Genomic DNA, 21,497 nt, shown 5'->3' with positions numbered 1-21,497 from the left:
TTACGGGGATGAATTCTGCAGCACTCGCACCTTGAGTTCATCGCCGGCACATCCAGATGCTCATCACCCTCACCTTTTTCTGTTTGAAGCGGATGGCCATCTTGAGGCGGCTGAGGTGCATACGGTCTCCGTGCTCGAAGGCTGGCCCCGTCGGGTCGTAGTTGAGCAGCACCTCCAGCTCGTATGAGGTGCGCGTGTGGTCCAACAGCGCCGTGGCAAAGTCCTGGCACTTGCGACGAAGTTCCTGCGCTCATTCAAACAGGCAGGTGATTCGCCGTCGAAGACAGAGAGCCATTGAAAGGAACCGCATAGTTACGTGTTAAGCTGGACAGCCTTTCAAGAGGGAGATAGTAAAGCAACAGGTGACTCTTAAGAGATTCGTGACGAACCACCGAACTAGTTAAAACCCTTATTATAGCAGCTGCGTGCCATCTATCTGGTACTTACTCATAGACATTGCAATACAGAATCTCCCGCCCAGATTTTCAGCAGTTAGGCAGGGGAGATGCGGAACGCACCAGGTACTCGCTCTTGAACTCGTGCTCCAGGTAGGCGAGACGGCGAAGCTCTCCGCTCAACTCGAACGCAGTCAGGATGGGGTCCTTGCTGGAAAGTGCGATGAGCGACGGAGACGCCAGCGCCCGGTAGGAGTCGATGCGCGACCTCGAGTGCCGCAGCGAGTCCTCTGAGCGGGCGCGCACGCAGTCGGCACAGCTGCAGCGCACGCCGTGCGGCGCTGGGAAGCTGTAGCCGCGGTCCAGCAGGATCTTGAGGATCTCGTAGTTGTCCCGGTGCGCCGCCAGGATAAGCGGCGTCATGTCCGGAGTGAAGGCGGCCGTCTCGTGGTCGATGTCTTCCCAGCTCTGCGGAGGCATGCAGCGAGTCTCTTGTTAGGCGCTTAATCTTGCGCAGCCCTCGACGCATTCGACATAGAAACCGCGGACAAACGAATTAAAAGACGCAGACATATCTGAACGGTTACTGCAGCAAGCTGCAACCAACTATCTGTAGTATAGGCGCCTCTATCCATGTCTTCTGCATGTGTTGAAGTTCAGTATGTCAGTGTGACGTGAACAAGCTTGTATGGTTTAAGTGTCAGATGGTATATGTTTGTCACAACTATGCGAGCTGCACACTGCAGAGAAGAGTGAGATGTTGCCATAGGTGTGGTCCTAACTCTCTCCTAAATTACAAAACTTAGTATGGGCTTGGGTAATTCGAGGAATATGAGAGAGGCCTTCGCCCTGCAGTGAGTATAGTCTGACTGATGACGATGATTATGGGAGCTTATAAAACGGCATGGTGCTTCTGTTACACACAGTGTGGTGGGAAAGGTACATAAAGATGGCATTCTAAATAGATTTTATTAATTTTTTTGCACTTGCTAGTTTCATGCCCGCGCGATCACTGGAATCAATCACACAGGAAGACAGACGGATTTGAAGAGCCGCTAGAACAGTGAGAAAAGAATTGTATTTAGGGACATTGCATTTGAGCAAGTCGGTGAAGTGCCATTCAGAATGCATAGCTACCATCTTGTAGTCTTTTTAATCACTGTCTTTTGCGCTGTAGATTCAACATGACAGTTTGTAGTCAGTTTTCTGCAAATAAGCACGAAAATTGGCAATGGCTGAGTAAAGTTTACCGAACGTGCTGGTTTATCTGTGCACCCGTCATAGAAGAGTCTTCATTTATGATTTTATAGATTTTATATTCTATCGACCACCTACAAATCCATTTTCGCACCCATCGTTTCCAAATGCCAGAGAGGAATTTAAGTTTTGTCTCGTTTATTTCTTACACGCCCACAAGAACAGAGACTATTTGGCTTGCAAGAGGTTGCCATAGTTGAGAAAGAAGAGCCATTTAATCGTAAAAGTTTATAATAGCTCGATTCTATATAGGTCGCTCACTGAAGGAACATTCCGTAAGGCCGACATTTTAGGTCACTGAAATGGTAAATAACCTGCTCCGGGGCGAGAAGATGTATGCTTAGAAAGACCCCGGCTGATGGAATGCTGTGCGAAATTGACAAGAACAATTAGACGAGCGCTGACACACGCAAGCGAACACAGGGCGGAGCTCAAAAGCTAAATACCTCGGCAGCGCCGCAGGGATGACAGGAGAAAGAAAGGAGGTAAAGAATGGGCCTGCTTACAAATTTTCCTCCCAGTTGAGTGCTTTACAGCGCAATCTTGGGGTGGTGATTAAAAAGAGACGATGGAGAGCGAGGCAAAAGCGGACCGGGCCTCCCGCGGTGCACGACTAAAGGTCAGCAGAGAAAACGTAATTAGAAAGCCGTTCTTTGAGCTGGCAGGATAGAGAAGGGCTGCCTCAACACATTCCTCATTTCTTTCCCTTCGTTCTTGGTGCTTACCCATCCGCCCCTGCATAGCTCACCCGTGCACGTTCCCCGCGCATATCGACGTCATTATAGTCAATATATATATCCTCTGACGAGAGTGCTCTTATGAATTCAGAACAGCACGTGCGTAGCGCGAAAAACGCTTCGCTCAGCCGTTCCAGACGGATCGAAAGAGAAAGACAGCAGAGCGCATAGTCGATCGCCGCACGCGGAGGAGTGGAATGGAGGGATACAGCGACCGACAAAAGCATCTGCAGAGGACAGCTGCGGTCGCGCAGCAGAAGTCGGCACGGCGGCACGCGGGGCAGCATAATGAGCTCCATTGTTGTCAGGCGTGCTTCGACGCCTTTCTTTTGGTGTCCGAGCGTCAGACGCGGACGAGACGTGGTCATCTCGCGGCGTCGAATGGGGCCTGCAGTGCTCTCGAGAACCACGAGTCATATCATATTACGCTCAGCCTTGCACCCCTGGTACATGGCCCTGACGCTGCTCTAGAGAGTGCCCGAAGAAAAGAGGGGAGGGCATATCATACCATAAGAGCTACAGGACAGGACTCGTAAGCATTGTCCAGAGCCATGTAGTAGAGGTCTGTAAAGCGGATAAAGCGATCTTTAACAGCACTTTTTTTTTAGGAGCTGTGCTTTCGCATTACATGGTCTGCTTTGCTGTGTGGCAGCAAAAGAGCGGGCACTGTCGCAGTAGGCAGTAGCTGCGGTGATAGTATATCTAGTGTAACACTATTTGAATGGAGCTGGCGGTTGTGGCATTTGCAATGTTCTGTGCGTTTGCGTAACTTCAGAGGATGCCATGAAGAAGGTATAGCACTAACGTGCTTGCAGGTTTTGAGTTCACAATTATTTGCTTCAACAAGCCCCCGTCAGCGACAATTAATCTATTTGCGTGTTTACAAAAACCGCGCGAAGAACTGAAGCGTCCTGAAAAGCCTCACTCACGTGCTTTAGATAAGCATGCAGAATCTTTCACGTACTCTTATGCTGACACACTGTTTCCATGTAGATTCTTCGCTGATGTGTTTGACTTTGTCGCTTATCGTTGCAAATATCCCCAGTATAGAAGCAGTAATTTTGCCTGCGTCATTCTGATTGGCCTGTAAAACAAATTTAAGCGATAGCCTATATAGCTCGTTCGGTCGAAAAGCCGCCGGTGTAGCAGTCGGCACCGCGTGTCGGAAATAATCGGGGGCTGCGTAAAAAATTCCTACCATGGTAATTTGCGAGTTTAGCGATTGATGATTCGTTGATGTGTGATATGCGATGACGAATTTAAGAAAGTTATTGTAAATAATTATTGAAATGATGAAGTAACTAATGAAGAAAGGAAAAAAATGAAAAGGAGGTTCAAACGCTTCAAAATGCTCAGAATGAAAAGCCAATGCTTGATGATGCTAATTAAGAAAATTTAGAGTGTGTAATTAATCAGTTAATTTAGATATGAAACGGGCGTTAAATGGTGTTAAACTGTTCAGTTTGCTGATGATAGGTAGCGGTGTATAGAAAAAATTAAAAACTTAAAAAATTAGAAAATAAAAAAAGTGAAAAATAAAATAAAATAAAATAAAAATCATCCACGTGTGTGAAGCGCTGTCGCGTCATACCTTCACGACGGAACTTAGGTGTCCTCGTATCTTTTCTTTTGTAGTACTGCAAACAACTTTTGAAATGCATTACAGAGCTGTCATAAGTTTGCAGGGGTCAAGTGGATGCAGCTAGCACAGAACCGGGTTAAGTGGAGAAATATGGGAGAGGCCTTCGCCCTGCAGTGGGTATAATCAGGCTGATGATGATGATGATGATGATGATGATGATGATGACAGAGCTGTCTTTCTTAGCAGTGCCTCAGCTACCGCTGTCTTCCGCTTCTGAGTTTGGGACAGCGACTCTACGCTGCTTTACCTTCTCGCATTCCAGTGTCCCATTATGCAGCGCCTTTATTCGCTGCCGAGGCTTTCTTTCTAAAGGCGCGCGAACGAGCTGACGTACTGTGCATGCTGAGTGATACACGCAACAGGCATGATGAATTACCGCTTCGGCCTGCTCTATAAATAAGCAGCAAAACGTGCCCAAACGTGAAACAATAAAACGGCATTCTCCGAGAATGCTGAGACAGCCCATGGATGGCTTGATCAAGCGCTGTGCGTTTGATCCATTTGACCGTGGACAGCCTCCCAAATACAGGAGCCTACACAAGGTGTCGCTCGCATACACAGGGACGCACCATTACAGCGTCATAGACTTCAGTGAATCTCTGTGCATGGTACGGTAGTAGCAGCATTTGAAGGCTTTGTCCACGACATGTGGCTATTGTCTGACCATTAGCACCGCAAGTCCTATGGTACGGGTGAAGGGCTGGGAGTGTTCATCTCAGTTAACAACTTTTGCGGTACACCTATATGCTTATATACTCCCTTATGCCAGCCGCAACCCTATAAGAGTAGGGACCTGTGAATAGTGCCTTTTCGAAATCGATTGAAATGCGAATTTGCGCGGTGAAAAAGCGAATTGAGACTGAATCGAATACTGAAAAGATGAAATCGGTTACGAATTTAATGATTGCGAAATTATTCGCTAGCTATGTGAATAGGTTTGGTTTAGTTTGAAAATAAATAAAAATAAATTTCGTTTATGGTGTTCAACGTCCCTAAACAACTCAGGCTATGAGAGACGCCGTAGTGAAGAGCTCGGGACATATCGATGACCTGCGGTTCTTTAAAGTGCATTGACATCGCACACCACATGGACACCTTTGTTTTCGCTTCCATTGAAAAGCTGCCGCTGCGGCAGGGATTTGATCCCGCACCCTTATGTACAGCATTCGAACGCCATAACCACTGCGCCACCGCAGTGGGGTACTTGTGCGAATACTGGTACAAAACGAATTTTAAAAAGGGACAAAAGGCCTCTCGCGCCGACGCTATAGGCAATGTAATTGCAGTCTTTGTTGTTTAAAGAAGCGAAACTTATGTCGCCTATAGAAAACACGGAGTGCAAACACTGTATGTTAACGACAAAATGTATTAGTCCAGTGCAACCGACTGAGGACTGTTGAGAGTTATGTGGTCTAGTCTGCAGTATTTTTCATCGTTATTTCTAATTAATTAGTAAAGGCTAATTTACCTACTAAGCATTGCCTTGAGGAGTAAAGGTTCTGTCCAGACGTTCCAGACTGTCCTAAAAAAACGCTAGATGAAATGTTTGCATAATTTAGTGGCCTTCGAAGAAAATTTCACGAGTCTAAGTGCTGGATCATATGTTTCGTTAAGCGTTCAAGGGGAAGACCGAATTTAGCTCTATAAGACTTGTCATTGTCGGTGAAGTAGCATGACTGTCACGCGGAAGCTTGTTTTTGCGCGAGTTACTTTTTACAGCCAGTGGGAAAAAAAAAAATTACTTCATGTTAACGGTAGCTTGCTGTAATAATTTCAGTCAGGTGTGTTTCGAAACAATATAAACTTCTGCATTGATACTTTGTTCTTAGAAGCAATAAATAAAGAGTTATCATTAGCCTTTAGTAACTAATAAAAAAAAGTACTGCATACCCGGCCAGAAGACCCGCTCACTTTAGTTAGGACATATATGAGCATTATGTGTTCCAACACAAGATGGCCTACGTCGCAACTATGAGCTCTTTCCGCAGAGATCGGGCGCGGCCGTATACAAGACGGCGCTGGAGCTTGGGCGCTGTTTTCCAAGCAGTTATTGAACATAATACAACGTGTTATTTCGAAATTAGTGCCGATTATTACGAAACAGTTCGAAAACTACAGATGAATTTGATGTGGTTTGAAGTATGTTCACTATGGGATTCGTTTACCGAAGTGAAAAAAAGAGTATTCGATTGATACCGAGAAATTTTGAACATTCGAACAATCTCAGAGAAAAGGGTAAACGTTTTACTTCCGATTGGAATACCTTTAACGAAATCGCTTTCTGCTCTACAAGTTACTATGCGCAGGAAAACGGCTTCATCATGTCGTGCAACAAAGCCAACATGCATTTTGGTGGTAGGCAACCATCAGGAAATTTGGACCTGAATGCAGCTCAGGCTACAAGGGTTGAGCCATATATTGTCATGTGTCTCAGATTTCTAAGCGAGCAAGACTTTAATGTTCAAGAAAGGTTGAATAAATTGAAATGTCTGGATTTGAACGAAAACTTGCGTAGTTTGATGCATTACGTAGGAGCGTTGTTGCTGCGTGGCTTTCCAAAGAGGATGACGTATTCAGACTAGCGATGGCGATGAGTTGGGGGAGCACCGCACGTGGATGCAATCCGGCCCTGCACTAATTATATTTCGTAATAGGAGAGCATGATTTTTCAGGAGCTCTGAAAGGCTTCATTAACGCTGACTACGATGCAGTGACAACGTGTACGTCAGTCGTGTTGAAAGCGCATAGCGTGGCAGAAAAATTACAAGGCATGCGTTTTCATTTTTAACTCTATCCAGACGTACCTTGCAATAAGAGGTCGGAAAATAATAAAAAGATAAAAATGCATCGAATACCATTTTATAGACAGTTTTGACGGGAACGGCCGGTACCTATGACATTAACAAAGTAAAAAAGGCGCGAAATTAGTCGCATGGATGTGCACCGCTGGAATAATTAACACATTCATGCATTGTGAGACATTGCTCCTGCTGCGCCTCAACATTTCTGCGGGCTCAGTATGCTTGACTCCTGTAGTTTGCTATCGTAAAGCTTTTCACTGCCATCGCGCGGCTTTGGGAGCTGAATGGTTAAATAGGTATTTCCGTCGCGCGCAAGAACTACTACAAATGCGAAACAGTTCACAAATCTAACGACAAGAATGCCATGCTGCGTCCTCCACGATGGTTAAGTGGCAATTATCTCGCCGCCGACAAGACACAGACCTCGTGATGACGAGTCCTACCAATAAACCAAATAAAGAGCTCAACGAAACCCCAAACAACATTTAAATGCGATACTCATGGCCTATATAGTTTTCTTTTTGAAGCTCTGCACCTGCCCAATCAGAACAGCTCGTCATGCCAAGAAATTTTAACATTAATCACTATTACTTAATATAATACGTTGTAGTTAAGTAAACGATGGATGACCACTAACAAATGCCGTGAAATCTAATTCTTTAAAGTCTAGCTAGAGTTGATTGGCACATCTTGCATTGCCTTCTCATTCGTGTTTGTGTGCGTTCTGTCCCGGGCTCTCAAAAGATTTCGCGATGAAATTTTCCACCACAAACGCTCAATCCCATAAAATAGGCTGAGAGTTAGTGAAAGAGAGTCCGCTTGAGTAGTAATTAAGCGTTACGAAACAGGGTTATAGTGCAGGGGAGTTCTGAGAAAGCAGTCGCAACTCAATCTCAAAGCCCTACAGAGCTGCTGGCCAGGATTGCCACGAGGCCCAGAATCTCTCTTTATTGCCGATGCCCACACCACGTGTAGCGTTGCTAAGTGTGCAGTGATCAATTCTATTACGCATTCCTCTCTGCTAGAGCTTCTTCTTTTATATATTATCACCGACTCTTTACGTAAGCCTTTGCCATGCGTGCAATGTGCAACGCTCTTATGACTGCCATATGAGAGCATTTTCTGTGTAAGAAGTTGCATGGTATAAAGCTATCATATAACCCTCATCATTTACCTTTTTCCCCCTTGGAAATGACTATGGCTACATATCTCCAAGTTCTAGATATCAAATCTTGTACACACACGAGGAATCGGCTAATGTCTAAAGAAAAAAGAGCTACAGTGCACCTGAATACTCTTCAGAAAGTTGCGCAATAAATATTCGCCAGTAGGTTGCTAGTGAGGGTTGCACTAATTATGGTCTTCCTCGGTCGTGTCCCGTAGAATGCAGCAACAGCGTCTATCACAACATATACCAAACATGTACGTCGTTTTTTTTTTTTTTTTTTTTTTTTTTTGTAAGCACAGATACCCTTGTACCGGCAGCATTTTCTCATTACTGATTCTTGCTTCTGTCGTAGAAAAAGTTCGACCTTAAGCAGAGACAGCTTGTTCTAAAAGACACATGATGGTGCTCCTCTTGAGGCCATATTTTGAAGCATGCAGTGGCTACGAGGTCAACTTTTGTAATTATGAGATATTTCTGTCCCAAATGGAATAAATGAAAGGGCAAGGAAGTGAACCGTGATTTCAACTTTGCACATGGTGATGGAAATAAAGGGAGAAAAAAAGAGGAGAGAGATGGAAGGGTGATGGTTGACTTATTGTTTTTTTTTTTTTTTTTTATGACGCATAAGGCAGATTAGGGTGCATAGTGTAAAGTGGGGAGGGGGTGTTCGCAATACACAGGATTGGAGTGATCTGACTCTTCTTTTGGGGATTGCTAGTTTTAAATTGTCATACTTTTACATGTTATATCCTTTTTTAGGAGTCTAGCAGCTCGCGATAATTCTACTATTGCATTCCATTACTACTGCAGAGTAAGTTGGGAAGGGGGGGGGGGGGGGGGGAAGGATCCTGTTTCTAATTAAATAGTGCGAAATGCTTCTTAGGTTCTCGAGGGAAAATTCAGCTTGCTCAGTAAGCGTAATATGTCCCTTATCATTGTTCAGTTGTTCTAAAAAAGGATTGTTACATAGTGTAGCTCTAAAGATCTCAAAGGGCCGTTTCCATTTCTTATAGTGTGATATTTAGTGGCAGTTACCTGAAGATTTTCATTCCGCGATGCATGAAGCGAACATATTTGAGAGCGAAATAAACATAAACACATGTATAGAAGGCCCTTTTAATTTTCCCAGACGTAACAGTTCTTCAAGTAGCATCGAGTGCTTGATATTCATGACAGAAGCTTCGTGATATCGAAAAAGGCAGGAGACGCGTTAGAGGTGGCCGACCAACGCCCGGTTTCGAAAGACGATGTCTAAGTACGAGTCTCCCCCGAGGTCGCCAGAGCTGCGGGAGAAGTTACGAGATAGATAAACTGCATGAGCTGTCACTGTTGACTTTCGCTCGAGAACAAAAAACGCAGCGTTAACCCGGTATTACGTTCATAATTTACAATCACAGGCTACGAGATTTGGTCAGCGCTTCACTTGGCGAAGCGCGACTCGTTCCCATGGTTGGCTAGACTCTTGGCACGCTGGAGTCCGAGCTCTCCCAAAGTACACCTTAATTAGCAACTTCGGAGCCACGACGCAATCAGGGAGTTGAGCTCGTCCGGACTGCGAAACCCGAGAAGCGTGTGGGGAAGCGGGTGCCGCATGTTCAAAGATAGCAGTCGCGTCGAAATCCTCGACCTTCTTTGATTGCATCACGTTTCGCTGCCCTCTGACCGCGCGCCTGTTCCTTTGTTTGAGCCCGACACGGTCAAACAACTATTCTTCATTAAGGAAAGGTCAGCCCTTTAATTGCGCCCCTTCTCTGCTGACTGTGCTTGAATATTTGCTTGGTAACACATTCCAACGAACCCAAAATGATTTGGACTTCCCCGAGTCTATAAAACGTCTGTTGGCAACAAGTCCCCAAATGAAATTATGTTTTCTTCTCGACTTAAGTTCGTGGAAAGATTTAGATTATCAGTAGGAAAATGAAAAGGTTCATGGGACCGCAATATAAAAAGAAATTATGGGGGATACTTAAAAAATCCGCCTTTAAGGGTATGACGCGATAGCGATAGCCTACACCCTGCCTTCGCTCACAGCGCCGCCGGTGGCGGATTATCTGGGTAGCGAGGCATTTAACGCTATCGCGTTAGTCAGGCAATGGGTAGTTACCCCCCCAGCCCATATCAGTAAAGTTAGGGCTACACCACTGAGGAACGGTGTTATCGCCTAACATTGAGAAAAAATCACCCTTTTTATTACTTATTGATGAGAACGGTAATGGAAAACCTATGTAATATGGAACGGTAAATATGCAGAAGTGGAGTAACTGCCTAGTTTCCACTCCATAGGTCTCTGGAGACTGTTCGTCTGTGGATGTTATGGCTGAATCATGTGTCTCGATGGACAAAAAGAAAAGGATACGAAATGGATAAGAGTATATATGACAAAGGGCTCTCTAATGAAATAGTGCAAATAGGAGGCACTCCTAAGTACGCTCTCCTGTTGCTGTTATTAGCACATTTATTGAAGACTTAATCCTTCACCCACTAGTTCACGTGTTGTGAAACCGTTGTTAACTGTAGTGTGATGTAGGCACTGGAACGTAATAATTCTTGACTACAGGCCTGGTACAGCCCATTTGTTAACATGACGTGTTAATTTAGGACCTTTCTAGTAGTCCACAAACAATAATAAACGCTTCTGTGCTACCGTGCAGGAAGGCAGCAATCATGGCTTGCGAAGTTTTGCCTGCAGAGTGGGCTTGCAGCCTGGCAAGTGCGCTCAAAAACCAGGGGTATGACTCGGCGCTCTCTCACTTAAATCCAAGTGCGTTACATTTGTATAGGCGTTGAGAACGATAGTCCCACTTCGTTCAGATAAGTGCCGACGACGGGGCAGCGAGAAGATTAGATTAAACGAGTGGCCCTCGGAAGCTTTCAACGCGCGCTCCGAGTTGCAGGAGTTGGCCGGCTCTCTTTAAGTGCACGTCTGAAGGAGGGATCAGGCAGCGCGGCTGTAAATGGCTGCGTACGAGAAACAACATGTTGCTGGGGTTGAGAAAAGGCGCGATCGATGTGGCTTAAGGGTGCTTTGCGCTCCCGATCACGTGCTCGCTTTCAGCCTGGCGGCGCCGAGCGGACGTCAAAGGGAGGAGCCGAGGCGAGACAAGTCGCCTTTACAGAGTGTTGGGAAGACTCAGGTGAATTAGCTAGGTGCCTAGACGAGTTCGCCTCGTTCTGCGCTCGTTAAACTACTTCTAGAGCTTATCTCAAGGTCGCACCGACTGGCGCCTCAGGTCATAACGACCTCGTTAAAACGAGAGCTGACTAGTCTTTGGCGTAATGTTCAAACTAGTCCCCTGAATGCAAGTGTTTGGACGGATAAAAAGTGAAAAAGAGAGAGATAAAAAGGAAAAAAAGGCTCAAATGATTGGTGACAGCTGGTGCTTTAAAAGTGGTGCGCTTGAGCGCAATACCGAATTTTGTGAGTTTCTTTTTTTTTTACTAGCTGTACCAATGGGAAGCCCACTAACTGCAAAAACGCAATTTCTTTATCCAAAATTAGTAAGAATAAAGTCTCGGACGCACAGCTGCGTGCTTTATTTGAACTTTGTGGAATTCGCGCTATTCGCACTACTTCACTGGTTCACCTCGATGAGCCCCAGACTAGGCCATAGCCGACTAACTAGTATTTCTTCAATGAGGATTGCTCTTACTCTGTATGGAATACCCTTTAATCTCAAGTACTCCGACGTGGGCTAACAGGCAGATGAAGAAATGGACATGGGTAGGACATGTAGTGCGAAGAGAGGATAACCGATGGTCGCTTAGGGTAACAAACTGGATTCCAATGGAAAGAAAGCGTAGCAGGGGGCGGCAGAAAGTTAGGTGGGCGGATGAGATTAAGAAGTTCGCAGGGGTCAAGTGGATGCAGCTAGCACAGAACCGGGTTAAGTGGAGAAATATGGGAGAGGCCTTCGCCCTGCAGTGGGTATAATCAGGCTGATGATGATGATTAGTATAAGCTACTACAGTGCAGTGGAACAAGCTTGCTGACTGGTTACGTGAGCGACTGCCTCACGTAACCAGTTTGCGTATGCCGGGTGTCATAGCTAAACGTAACAAAAGTTTTGAAAGATCGAGCGGTCAAGCCAGAGGAAACTGAGGTTGGTAAGTGTCGAGTGGTCGACTTTGCAGTATGTTTTGTTCACTAAAGTTAATTGCTTAGTAAATACTCTAACAGCGATTTTATTAAGCATTAGAACCAGAGATAACTGAATTCAGATGTTGTAGGTCACGTTGAAAAACAGCCGGCTGATACTTCTGCAACAAGTTACAGCTTGAGTGGCTTTATTTTCCTTAGAAAATAAATAGGTGGAATAGAAAAGTTACCACGTGTTAAGCATGTTACATTCTCTTTCGCCTAGTGCTCACACAAATCCTTGTTGTGGAGAGAGCTCTTGAGGCAATGAGGATTTTCTTTGCTAAGACTCGTTTCAGGACGAGGATATTGCACCGCTGTCGGGCACTAGCTGTTGCATTCGGAAAGTTTTATTTTACTGTCTGTTAAAAAAGAAAGCTATGTAAATGGTACCTTGGTACACACATATAAGCCGCATGTTTCTCAAGGAGATACACACTGACATTATACTGCTTTCACTAATAGATTAAAGCTCCACTGTGGTCTTTCCGAATGAACTTTCAAAATGAAAGAAATTGGAAAGGAGGAGGACGCTTAAGCTCCGTTATTAAAGGGTTACATTTTCGGGCATGCGGGTCATCCTGTGGATCCTCGTTAACATATACGCACTATTGCCACTCGCATCTATTCTCTAACCCCTCATATTTGCCTCTATTATATCACCCGTATTCTAGCGGGCTGCTGCCGTAAGCTATCCAGTAATGTGAAATATCATACGGCATAGATGCCTACAAAGCCTCGCTGTAATCAAGCCGCCAGTAATTGCCTGAGCGTGCTAGGAGTATAGCTTGTCTTACTCGTCGTTCAAGATTCCTGAACGGTTTAAATCCCATATGACCCTCCAATCACAAAGGAGTAGCCTGTGTTGGAAGCACCTGCCTGATCATGTGGTATCGTGACATTATAAAAGCCGCCGATAGTATCCGGCCATGTCACATGCAAGCTACAACCTGCCGGAGCCATGCGATCCTCACTCACAACTCTGACAATGTCGAGATTACTGCAAAATGAGTCCTCCAATGCTTTCATGTTTGTTAAAACAAATATACTACCGCTTAAGCCACGCGCTTTGAGGCGGCCCTCATTCGGTGCACTTGCCTAGAATTCTACTTGCTTGATCGATAGACGGACACTTGGCATTTTTTTTTTTTCAAGTGGCAAGCGCGCGAAGCTATAGCGTCAGAAATTGAGGAAGAGCGAGCTGTCCGGATCGCAAAACGCCGGCAGCGGGACCACAACTGTAGACAAACAATGCGTGTGCACCTAAGTGTAATAATTACAGCTAAATCAAAGGTTAATAGAATCAAATCAAGACTTCACAAGGCTAAAGCAAGCATTCACTTTGCATATTCACGGTTAGCTGAGCAAAGTTGTAGCCAATTTTTTAAAGCACATTGAGAGTGGGTTATTGACAAACTGGCTAGTAAAAACATGACAAAACCAGTTTTCTAAGACGAAGGGCAGTGATGGGGGCTCAAGAGCAGCACGTCTAGGTGTAACAGGCACGATGTCCATGTGGAAACATGAACTCCGTAGGTGCCCCAAGTGGATGAATGCAGACACATGCAGACAATGTGTGCTCTGATTTGTACTGCAAGTGCTCACGCTCTTCTCAGGCCTCACGTCGGTACGACCACGTTGCATTTTCCCGCGTGCACGACGTAGGCTAAAGCACGCCAGGGCGTGCGTGGCAAGCGATACTCACGTTTGGCTGCCCTGGTTTGCGGGTGGCTTCTTCGCGCTCGAGCAGGAGCTCGACGGCCTCGACGTACTCCTCGCTGATGGCGTGCAGCAGGGCATCGCGGGTGTCCACGTTGTGCAGCAGCAGCAGCTCGATCATCTCCAGGTTCTCGTTGTCGATGGCCATAAGCAGCGCCGACCGGCCCAGCGGGTCGGTGCAGTTGCAGTTCAGCGTGCTCAGGCCGGCATCGGCGCTCTGCAGGTACCTGCGCATCCACCGCCGGAGGAGGCACTGGTCGGCACGTATGCGCATGCGTGAAACTGGACCCTTGCGAATCAGATTTGCCTTGAGGTCTACGATCAACTCAAATGTCAACTCCGTGCGTCTAGGGGAACGCGTACCGGCACACGCACGTGTACCAAAATAATTTGAGAGTGGTCAACTGAAGTGATGGGGGTGATTTTCTCTCACTGACTAATTTGTGCCTATTTTGGACTCTATTCGCACCTGATTCTATTCCTGTTCGGATTCTGGTCCTATTCCGGTTCCATTCTTATACAGTTTGTTTTCGCAAATAGCTTCTTTTATTCGTTTTGCTGGGTCATTCATTTTTATTTCTGAGTCATTCTTAGTTCCACCTCACCTTAGCCTCCTTTACCAGCGGAGAGGAGAATTGCGCTCTTTTCATGTGCTCCCTTTCGTACGCGGCAGATAGCAGGCGGAGAAAGAGAAGGCCCTCTAAACATCACCTTCCTCCTGCCACCTGTGAAGGTTGGCAGGTGGGGATTCGCGCAGAAGCCGATGCTGCAGATTATTTCTTTTTTTGCCGTAGCGACACTGATGATTCTCTCATTAAAATATGAAAGTATACTCTCATTCACATTGTGAAGTAATTCCTTGTAGCACATGGTTCTGATCGCTTTCCTGCAGCTTTGACCGACCTGCATACAGAACATACTTACTGCATCTTTGCTATTCATTTTGTTGTGGCACCACAGGGACGAGGACAGATACGGAGAAAGACAGACCAAGTGCTCTTTTTTCTTTTAATCGAGGTACTTTCGTGATCATCCCTTCTAAATCATGCTCCAGCCACATATCACCGTATCTGTCCTCGTCCCTGTGGTGCCACAACAAAATAAATCCGTACCGACTTGCCCAGTTTTCTATTCTCGTTAAAATCTTTGCGATGCCGCCGAAAAAAAAAAAAAAAAGAAACCTACAGCCACTCTGATGTGGAGCTTAGTTACAAGAGGAATGAATAACTATATACGTGCCAATGTCGTTGCCAATGTATGTGGCTTCGTCAGTACTGTAAAAGACAGGTATTCATGTCGAAACGTCTGCACTCGGCGAGACACAACTAACCGACCATGTTTACCTCTAGCTGCGCCGAGTCTATGAACTGCGTACTTCCCAATACCATTCAAATGTGAAAATAAGTGGTCGATAGGGTCGTCCGTGGTCATCAAAAGATTCAGTTCAGTTCAGTCGTTCAGTCGTGTCCGACTCTTCGTGACCCTATGGACCATGTCACGCCACGCTTTCCGGTCTCTCACTATCTTCCTAACATCACATAACTTCATCTGCAGTGCCTCGAGGATGCCATCTAACCATCGCGTTAGCTGCCTACCCCTTCTCCGGCGACCCTCAACCTTTCCCAACATCAAATCTTTCTCCAGCGACTCCTCTCTTCTTATCAGATGACCAAAGTAGCTGAGCTTTAACTTTAGAATTTGACCCTCCAATGAGTAGTCAGGGTTTATGGTCGACAATATCGACTGATTTGATCTTCTGGCAGTCCAAGGAACTCTCAAGAGTCTTCGCCAGCACCACAATTCAAACGCGCCAATTCTTCGGCGGTCAGCCTTTTTCACAGTCCAACTCTCGCATTCATACATCACAACTGGAAAGACCATAGCACGAGTTATACGGACCTTGGTTGGCAGACTAATGTCTCTGCTCTTTACTAGGCGGTCAAGGCTAACCATTGCTTTGCTTTCAAAAGATTAAGCCACTACAAACTTGAGTATAACTTCGAATATCCTCAACACGTCTGCTTTGGGTTAACAAGGCGGTTTCGCTTCGGGCAGGAGCAATAAGCCTAGGCAATCGCCAACACCTCCTCCGTGGCTGCGTTATGAAGGCGCTTAGCATCCGAGTTTTCACATCATGCCTGGCTGCTTCTAGGGCGCGAGGTATATGTGGTTCCTACCTCCGTGCCGTGGCTAGGTCTCCCCTTTCGACGGCCAGGAGAAACTTTTTCTCGTCCAGCGTGAGTTGTCCCTCCGGCTTGGCTTCGCCTCCGCCGATGGGGCGCGGCGGCCGCTGCTGTTGTGAGGGGGGTTCCGGAGGCTCGTCGTCGGTCGCGTCGCCGAAGAAGCGGGCGGCTGCCCCGAGCGGCGAGCAGTTTCCCCGGTCGCAGCATAGCCCGCCGCCTTCACCGGCCTCCAGATCCATGCCGCCGCCACTCAGCGACGCCGCTCAGAGGCGGGGCACTGCCAGAGTGCTGAGGAGGAAACAGAGCGTACCTTATCTGACAACAGCATATGCACTGCGCGAATAGGACAGTACCGGTTGTCTGTGGCACCCCGGAAATTGGCGGTAGAATTGCTAAGATATTTAGTTTTCATATTGATAGTTGGTTTATGGGGTCTAACGTCCCAAAGCGACTCACGCTACGAGAAACGCCGTAGTGGAGGGCTCCGGTAGATTTCCAGCGCCTGGGGTTCTTTAACATGCACTGACATCGCACAGCACGCAGGCGCTTGACTTTTCGCCGCTACTGAAAAGTTACCGCCTCGGCTGGGATTCAATAGCACTGGCAGCGTGTAAGAAATAGATTGTTCTGAGTAATATGCTCTAGGTGTAGGAACCAATCACATTTATTTCTTTCTGGTTTTTGGCATATGGTTGTTTTTTGCAAGTTCTGCCAAATTACCAACATAATTTTCATGGCTCCGTGAAGCACTTTTTAAGCTCATTAAAAGTCTGTATTCTTGTAAAGCGAAGACTCGCAGGATTTCGTATTTTAAAAAGAGGTCACTCGTAGGGAAACAGTAAGGAACACCAGCAATGCATCACACAGCTCTTTTTTGGAGAAGATGCAACTTGGTCATGTTCGTGATACCAGTGGTACTCTAAACGATATTACACTATTGTAAGATATATAGAACTAAACCGTTATACGCCAACAGCCTAACTTTGACAGGAAGAATGTTGCGCAAGCGAGATATAACTCCGACAGCTGAGGATATTTTAGATCTATTATAATAAACATGATAATTCCAAGTCAAGCGCTTTGAAAACATGACACCAAGGATTTTGACAGAATCCACTATCTGCACAGGCTCATGGTTTAAACATACATTGAGTGGCTTAAACAATATCTTTCCTTTCGGCAAGTACGAAACTATTTCAGTCTTTTTAGGATTAATATTCAGAAAATTTGCTTTTGCACAAGCATTTAATGCACCATTTGTTCTACTTGCTTTTTCTTCAATATCATCTTCTGATTTCCCGGAGATGAACACGGAAGTATCATAGGCGTAGGATACAAATGCCCTATTAGGTTCACAATGAACAATATCATTTAGATAAATTAAAAATAAAAGCGGACCCAATATGCTTCCCTGGGGAACTCCTGTGCAGATATTCTGTATTGAAGACAAGGAACTTTTAAAGTCTACATACTGTGTTCTATGGGAGAGGTATGATTCCATTAAGTCTAGTGCTTTTCCGCGGATACCGTAGGTTTTCATTTTATATAAGAGAATTTTGTGACTTAATATATCAAACGCTTTTGAGATTTGCCGAGTAATATGTGATTGTAGTACATGTATTAGACGCATGGGGCTCCTGTGAACTCGCAAAATGAGATTGATAACACATGGGCTAGGAGTGTTTTATTAACGAAGAAGGTGTTGACACATATTCTCCGACATCAAGGCACAGCCCACTCCCTCTTTTCCGGTTTTCTTTTTCCTTCTAGGTCAAGAAAGGACCAAGATTAGGTAAGTAGCCTTTACGGTATGAGAAGTGATGCTCTTTGCGGTCCAGTGTGCCTACCACCTCTGACGACTGCAAGAAAAATAAATGAGCCACGATTTATCGTGTTTAGGCGAAAGGCGAAATAGGTGCGCCATCGTTTCGGGCTGCAAATTCATTGTGTTGGGCGAGAATTGGTTTGTCTGTGACACAAATGTTGATATTTTTTCCGAAAGTTTTAGTGACATGTTTGGCTTCGAAAAAGAAAATGATGCATCGGTGTCCGGACTTCTAGTTTCCCATATCATGGTTGGATATTAGATTTAGCGAATATTTCAACAGTTTCTAAAAAATATCGCACAAGCGTATATAAAAATAAGCATTCGTGCATTCTACAGTAGCAAAAGCGAACTGTCTTTCTCGAAGCTTGGGTATATTGTTTGGGCGTAAAAATAGATTCAGTCGAAATGATCAACGGGGCCTGAAAAGGTTAAGGACAGACCTCTTTTATGTGCACTACACGCCATACGGGAAGTCGGGAAGTACGAATTTGATTCTTTATTCGGATGCTGCCAGTGAACGACATTACAAGTTCAATGTCTCCCGCTAGTTTAGCTCATCGAAGTGATGAAAATTTAATCTGTAGTTGAGTAGCTTGGGACGAAGAAAGGCGCCTTTTAAGCCCAGACTTTCATTACGTGCAACAAAACAACAGCAATATCAGTTCCTGCGTAATATTATTTTGCGAATGCCATATTTGGAAAAGCCCTGACCTAGATTTTTCCAGGGATCCCCGGATGCAGAGACGCGTCGTGTTACATTTGTTACATCGTGATCCCAGACTGAAGCCAAGCAATACGGCAAGGGACTTAGCGCTGCCACTCCGAGTTGAGTCGAACGGCTGGAACTGACGTTCAATCCTCGAAAGTGTTTCTTTTGCCCGAGGAAAAATGGCATGCCTCAAGCGATGTCCTGTCAGGAGCTGACAAGAGAGCGCTCAGCCGAGCTCAGATGTATATGACAACCCGGTTTCCAAGCTTTTACGACGTAGCATGCAAGCTGTGCTCGACCAAGCCGCTGACCGCGATTGACTACTTGAGACTATAGGTGATGAATACCTGTCCTTAATTCACTTCTAAGCAACAAACGCCAGCGCATTGAGAACATTTTAATGTCCCATATTTCTACCACAGTTTACTGAAAGCGTTCCTATAAGCACTCAGAGGCAAGATAAAGAAGTGTTTACCGCTTGTTGTCTTGGGCACTTGTTTTGGAGCTTAAGCATAAGGGTGAAAAGAGTAGTGCCAACTTTCTTTAAATCTTTCCGAACGTACATCTTGCCCGAAAAATAATTGCACAAGCCGAGGGAGCAAATTGCTTTGAACATTTGAAATGCTCAAAGCATTTCATTATTGAATTAACGAAGCAATAAGCGAAATTGGGGGTGCGTGCTTGTACGTGTGCATGCACGAGTTTGCGCGTGCGCACGTGCGAAAATAAGAGAGTTGTTGTTAAATACGAGTGGCCGATGCGCAGATGTCGGTCGTAGTTAAGGATGCGACAAGGCGCTTCTCTCTAGTTTCTGAGCAGGGACGAAAAGCGTTCAATGAACTCTGCATGAACTGTATTAGGCGATAACCAAGGAAACAGAAAACAGATCTGTGAAACTTTCGCCTGCTGCAACAAGCTGCTTCACATATAGATCGAAAGTTACGGGATTTCCCCGCTCCTCCGAGCATGCTTCGACATGACTCTCCGGGGCAATGACCGGCCGGCGCGTGTCCTTGACGATGGACCACAGCGCAAGCAGCTGAGAGTTTACAGAGGCCGACCGGCAGACCACAGCACGCCCGCGGCACTGAGGAGATGTAGTCTCTCGAGCAACTCACGCGGCCGCTCGCTCTGGGAAAGTGTTATTTTTGTTTTTCCACAGATAGCAGGATCAACTAATAGCTTCTTCCTCATCTAGTACGGCTGCCGCCAGCGATTAAATCTGTGACTACGACGCTTCATCGAACAAGAAAGCCGTGAGAATTCCTTTTTGGTACAGACTAACGGTTAATTGAGTATTGTTTTCGCCTTTGTTTAAACCTGAATCTGGCTTAGTATTTTACTCTGTGTTTGTTTTTCTGTGTAACACTTGCCCCTACTTACTATATCTGGAATACTTGCTTTGTTATATTTATAGTCTTCTTTTATTGCAGTGTTTGTTCATTATCTGTTTGCTTCCTCCTGTCATTTACCGAGTCGTCTTGTACCACTATCGTGTCGTGGCGTTTGGTTCTTTCTTTTTTTTTGGTTCTATTATTATGCAGTGTATTCTTGACTACTAGCTATACATATCCAATTGTTTGTAAAAAAAAAAAAAGTGACTTTCTTGAACTTATTCCTCAATCACACACCGACACACGTACTTCACGGGTTGACAAACCTAATTTTTAACCAGGTCCTCAAACCTCATAGAGGGACGAAGGGTAACCGTAAAGGAGATCCAGCGCCTCTCTTGACCGTAAAGGCGCGAATTTGTGACACCTGCGCTCTAATTTTTGCACTAACTTAGGAGACAGCTTGTCGTACCATGACCACCATCGCTAGCCAAATGCTCATGATTGTGGTCCCTCTCACGTTTATTTATTATTAAATTTTTTCGCTTCCCAAGACAGGCCCCAATGTTTAGGTAATCGGTATGACTGCACGATTCTGCGCGGTCCATGGAGCAGACATATGCAGCGGCGAGAAAAGCCGCTTTTATTTTTGTTGCTCGAATTTGCGCATGCGCCCTGGCAACCACGATAGATATCGCACGCTGTCACGTGGTTTGATTACCTGCGGGGCATACTCGCTCCTTTTTACTTTGTATGGCAAGGCTGTTGCCGGACGCGCATTTCTAGTTTCACTTTTTCTCCATGGTCGTGTCCCCCTTCAAACAGAATAGATGCTTGCATTCAAGTTCCGCTGTGCAACTAATTGAAACACAAGTGCAATTTACAAGCGTTCTGAAACAGCGCGAATACGCATAAAAAATGAAAAAAATATATGACATTAGCCCAACAAAATGACATGCGAGAAGTGCAATTACAAACGTTATGCTGGTCACATTGCGCGGGTTGCGAATCATCGCCACCAGCAACACTAAGTATTTTTAGCAAGGGAGTAATTACTCATTGTCATCCATTCAAGCGCAGCCATACGGCCACAAAGCAAAGCAGAAACTTCGTAGCTAAAGAAAAATTATCCCTGATCCGGGGATCGAACCCGGTACCATCGCATTTCCGAGGCAGTCGCTCCATCAACTGAGCTAACCAGGACGGTCGGCAGAGCAGATGGTAGGGCGAGAGCGAGTTGATCTATAACTCGCCCTACCATCTGCTCTGCCGACCGTCCTGGCTAGCTCAGTTGGTAGAGCGACTGCCCTGAAAAGTCGGTGGCCCCGGGTTCGATCCCCGGATCAGGACGAATTTTTCTTTAACTACAAAGTTTCTGAGAAAGCTGTATAGCCTTACTCTGTGGCCATATGGCTGCGCTTTGGTGGATGACAATGAGTAATTACTCCTTTATTACAAATCTACTCCACCTTGGGGGATTCCCCTAAATATTTGATCAACTAAGCATTTTTGTAAGGTGACGTCTGTGCCTCAGCAGAAATCCCTAGGAAGTGTTTAAAAAAGACACACTGCTCGCAATCTCAGCGGAC

At 45.6% G+C, this 21,497-nt stretch overlaps 1 protein-coding gene and 1 non-coding gene across 2 annotated transcripts in view; one reads left to right on the top strand and one right to left on the bottom strand.

Moving 5' to 3' along the window:
• The window catches only part of LOC146190562 (transient receptor potential-gamma protein-like), a 42,254-nt gene extending 25,978 nt beyond the window's left edge, over window positions 1-16,276 (bottom strand). Inside the window, exons 1-4 of the mRNA XM_084599808.1 lie at window positions 16,032-16,276; window positions 13,841-14,081; window positions 519-863; window positions 74-244 (exon numbers count right to left, since the gene is read on the bottom strand). Coding sequence (XP_084455934.1) covers window positions 74-244; window positions 519-863; window positions 13,841-14,081; window positions 16,032-16,276 — 1,002 coding nt within the window. The remainder of the gene's footprint in view (window positions 1-73; window positions 245-518; window positions 864-13,840; window positions 14,082-16,031) is intronic.
• A 4,908-nt stretch (window positions 16,277-21,184) lies between these two features.
• On the top strand, window positions 21,185-21,258 carry TRNAF-GAA (transfer RNA phenylalanine (anticodon GAA)). The gene has a single exon. It is a non-coding gene; the product is annotated as a tRNA-Phe (tRNA).
• The last annotated feature ends 239 nt before the right edge of the window (window positions 21,259-21,497 follow it).

This window comes from Amblyomma maculatum, chromosome 4 (genome assembly GCF_055883805.1).
Source record: "Amblyomma maculatum isolate TAMU_Amacu chromosome 4, ASM5588380v1, whole genome shotgun sequence".
Classification (NCBI taxonomy): Eukaryota; Metazoa; Arthropoda; class Arachnida; order Ixodida; family Ixodidae; genus Amblyomma; species Amblyomma maculatum.
The sequence above is the reverse complement of the archived record's forward strand: the minus strand, read 5'-3'. Positions and strand labels throughout refer to the sequence as shown.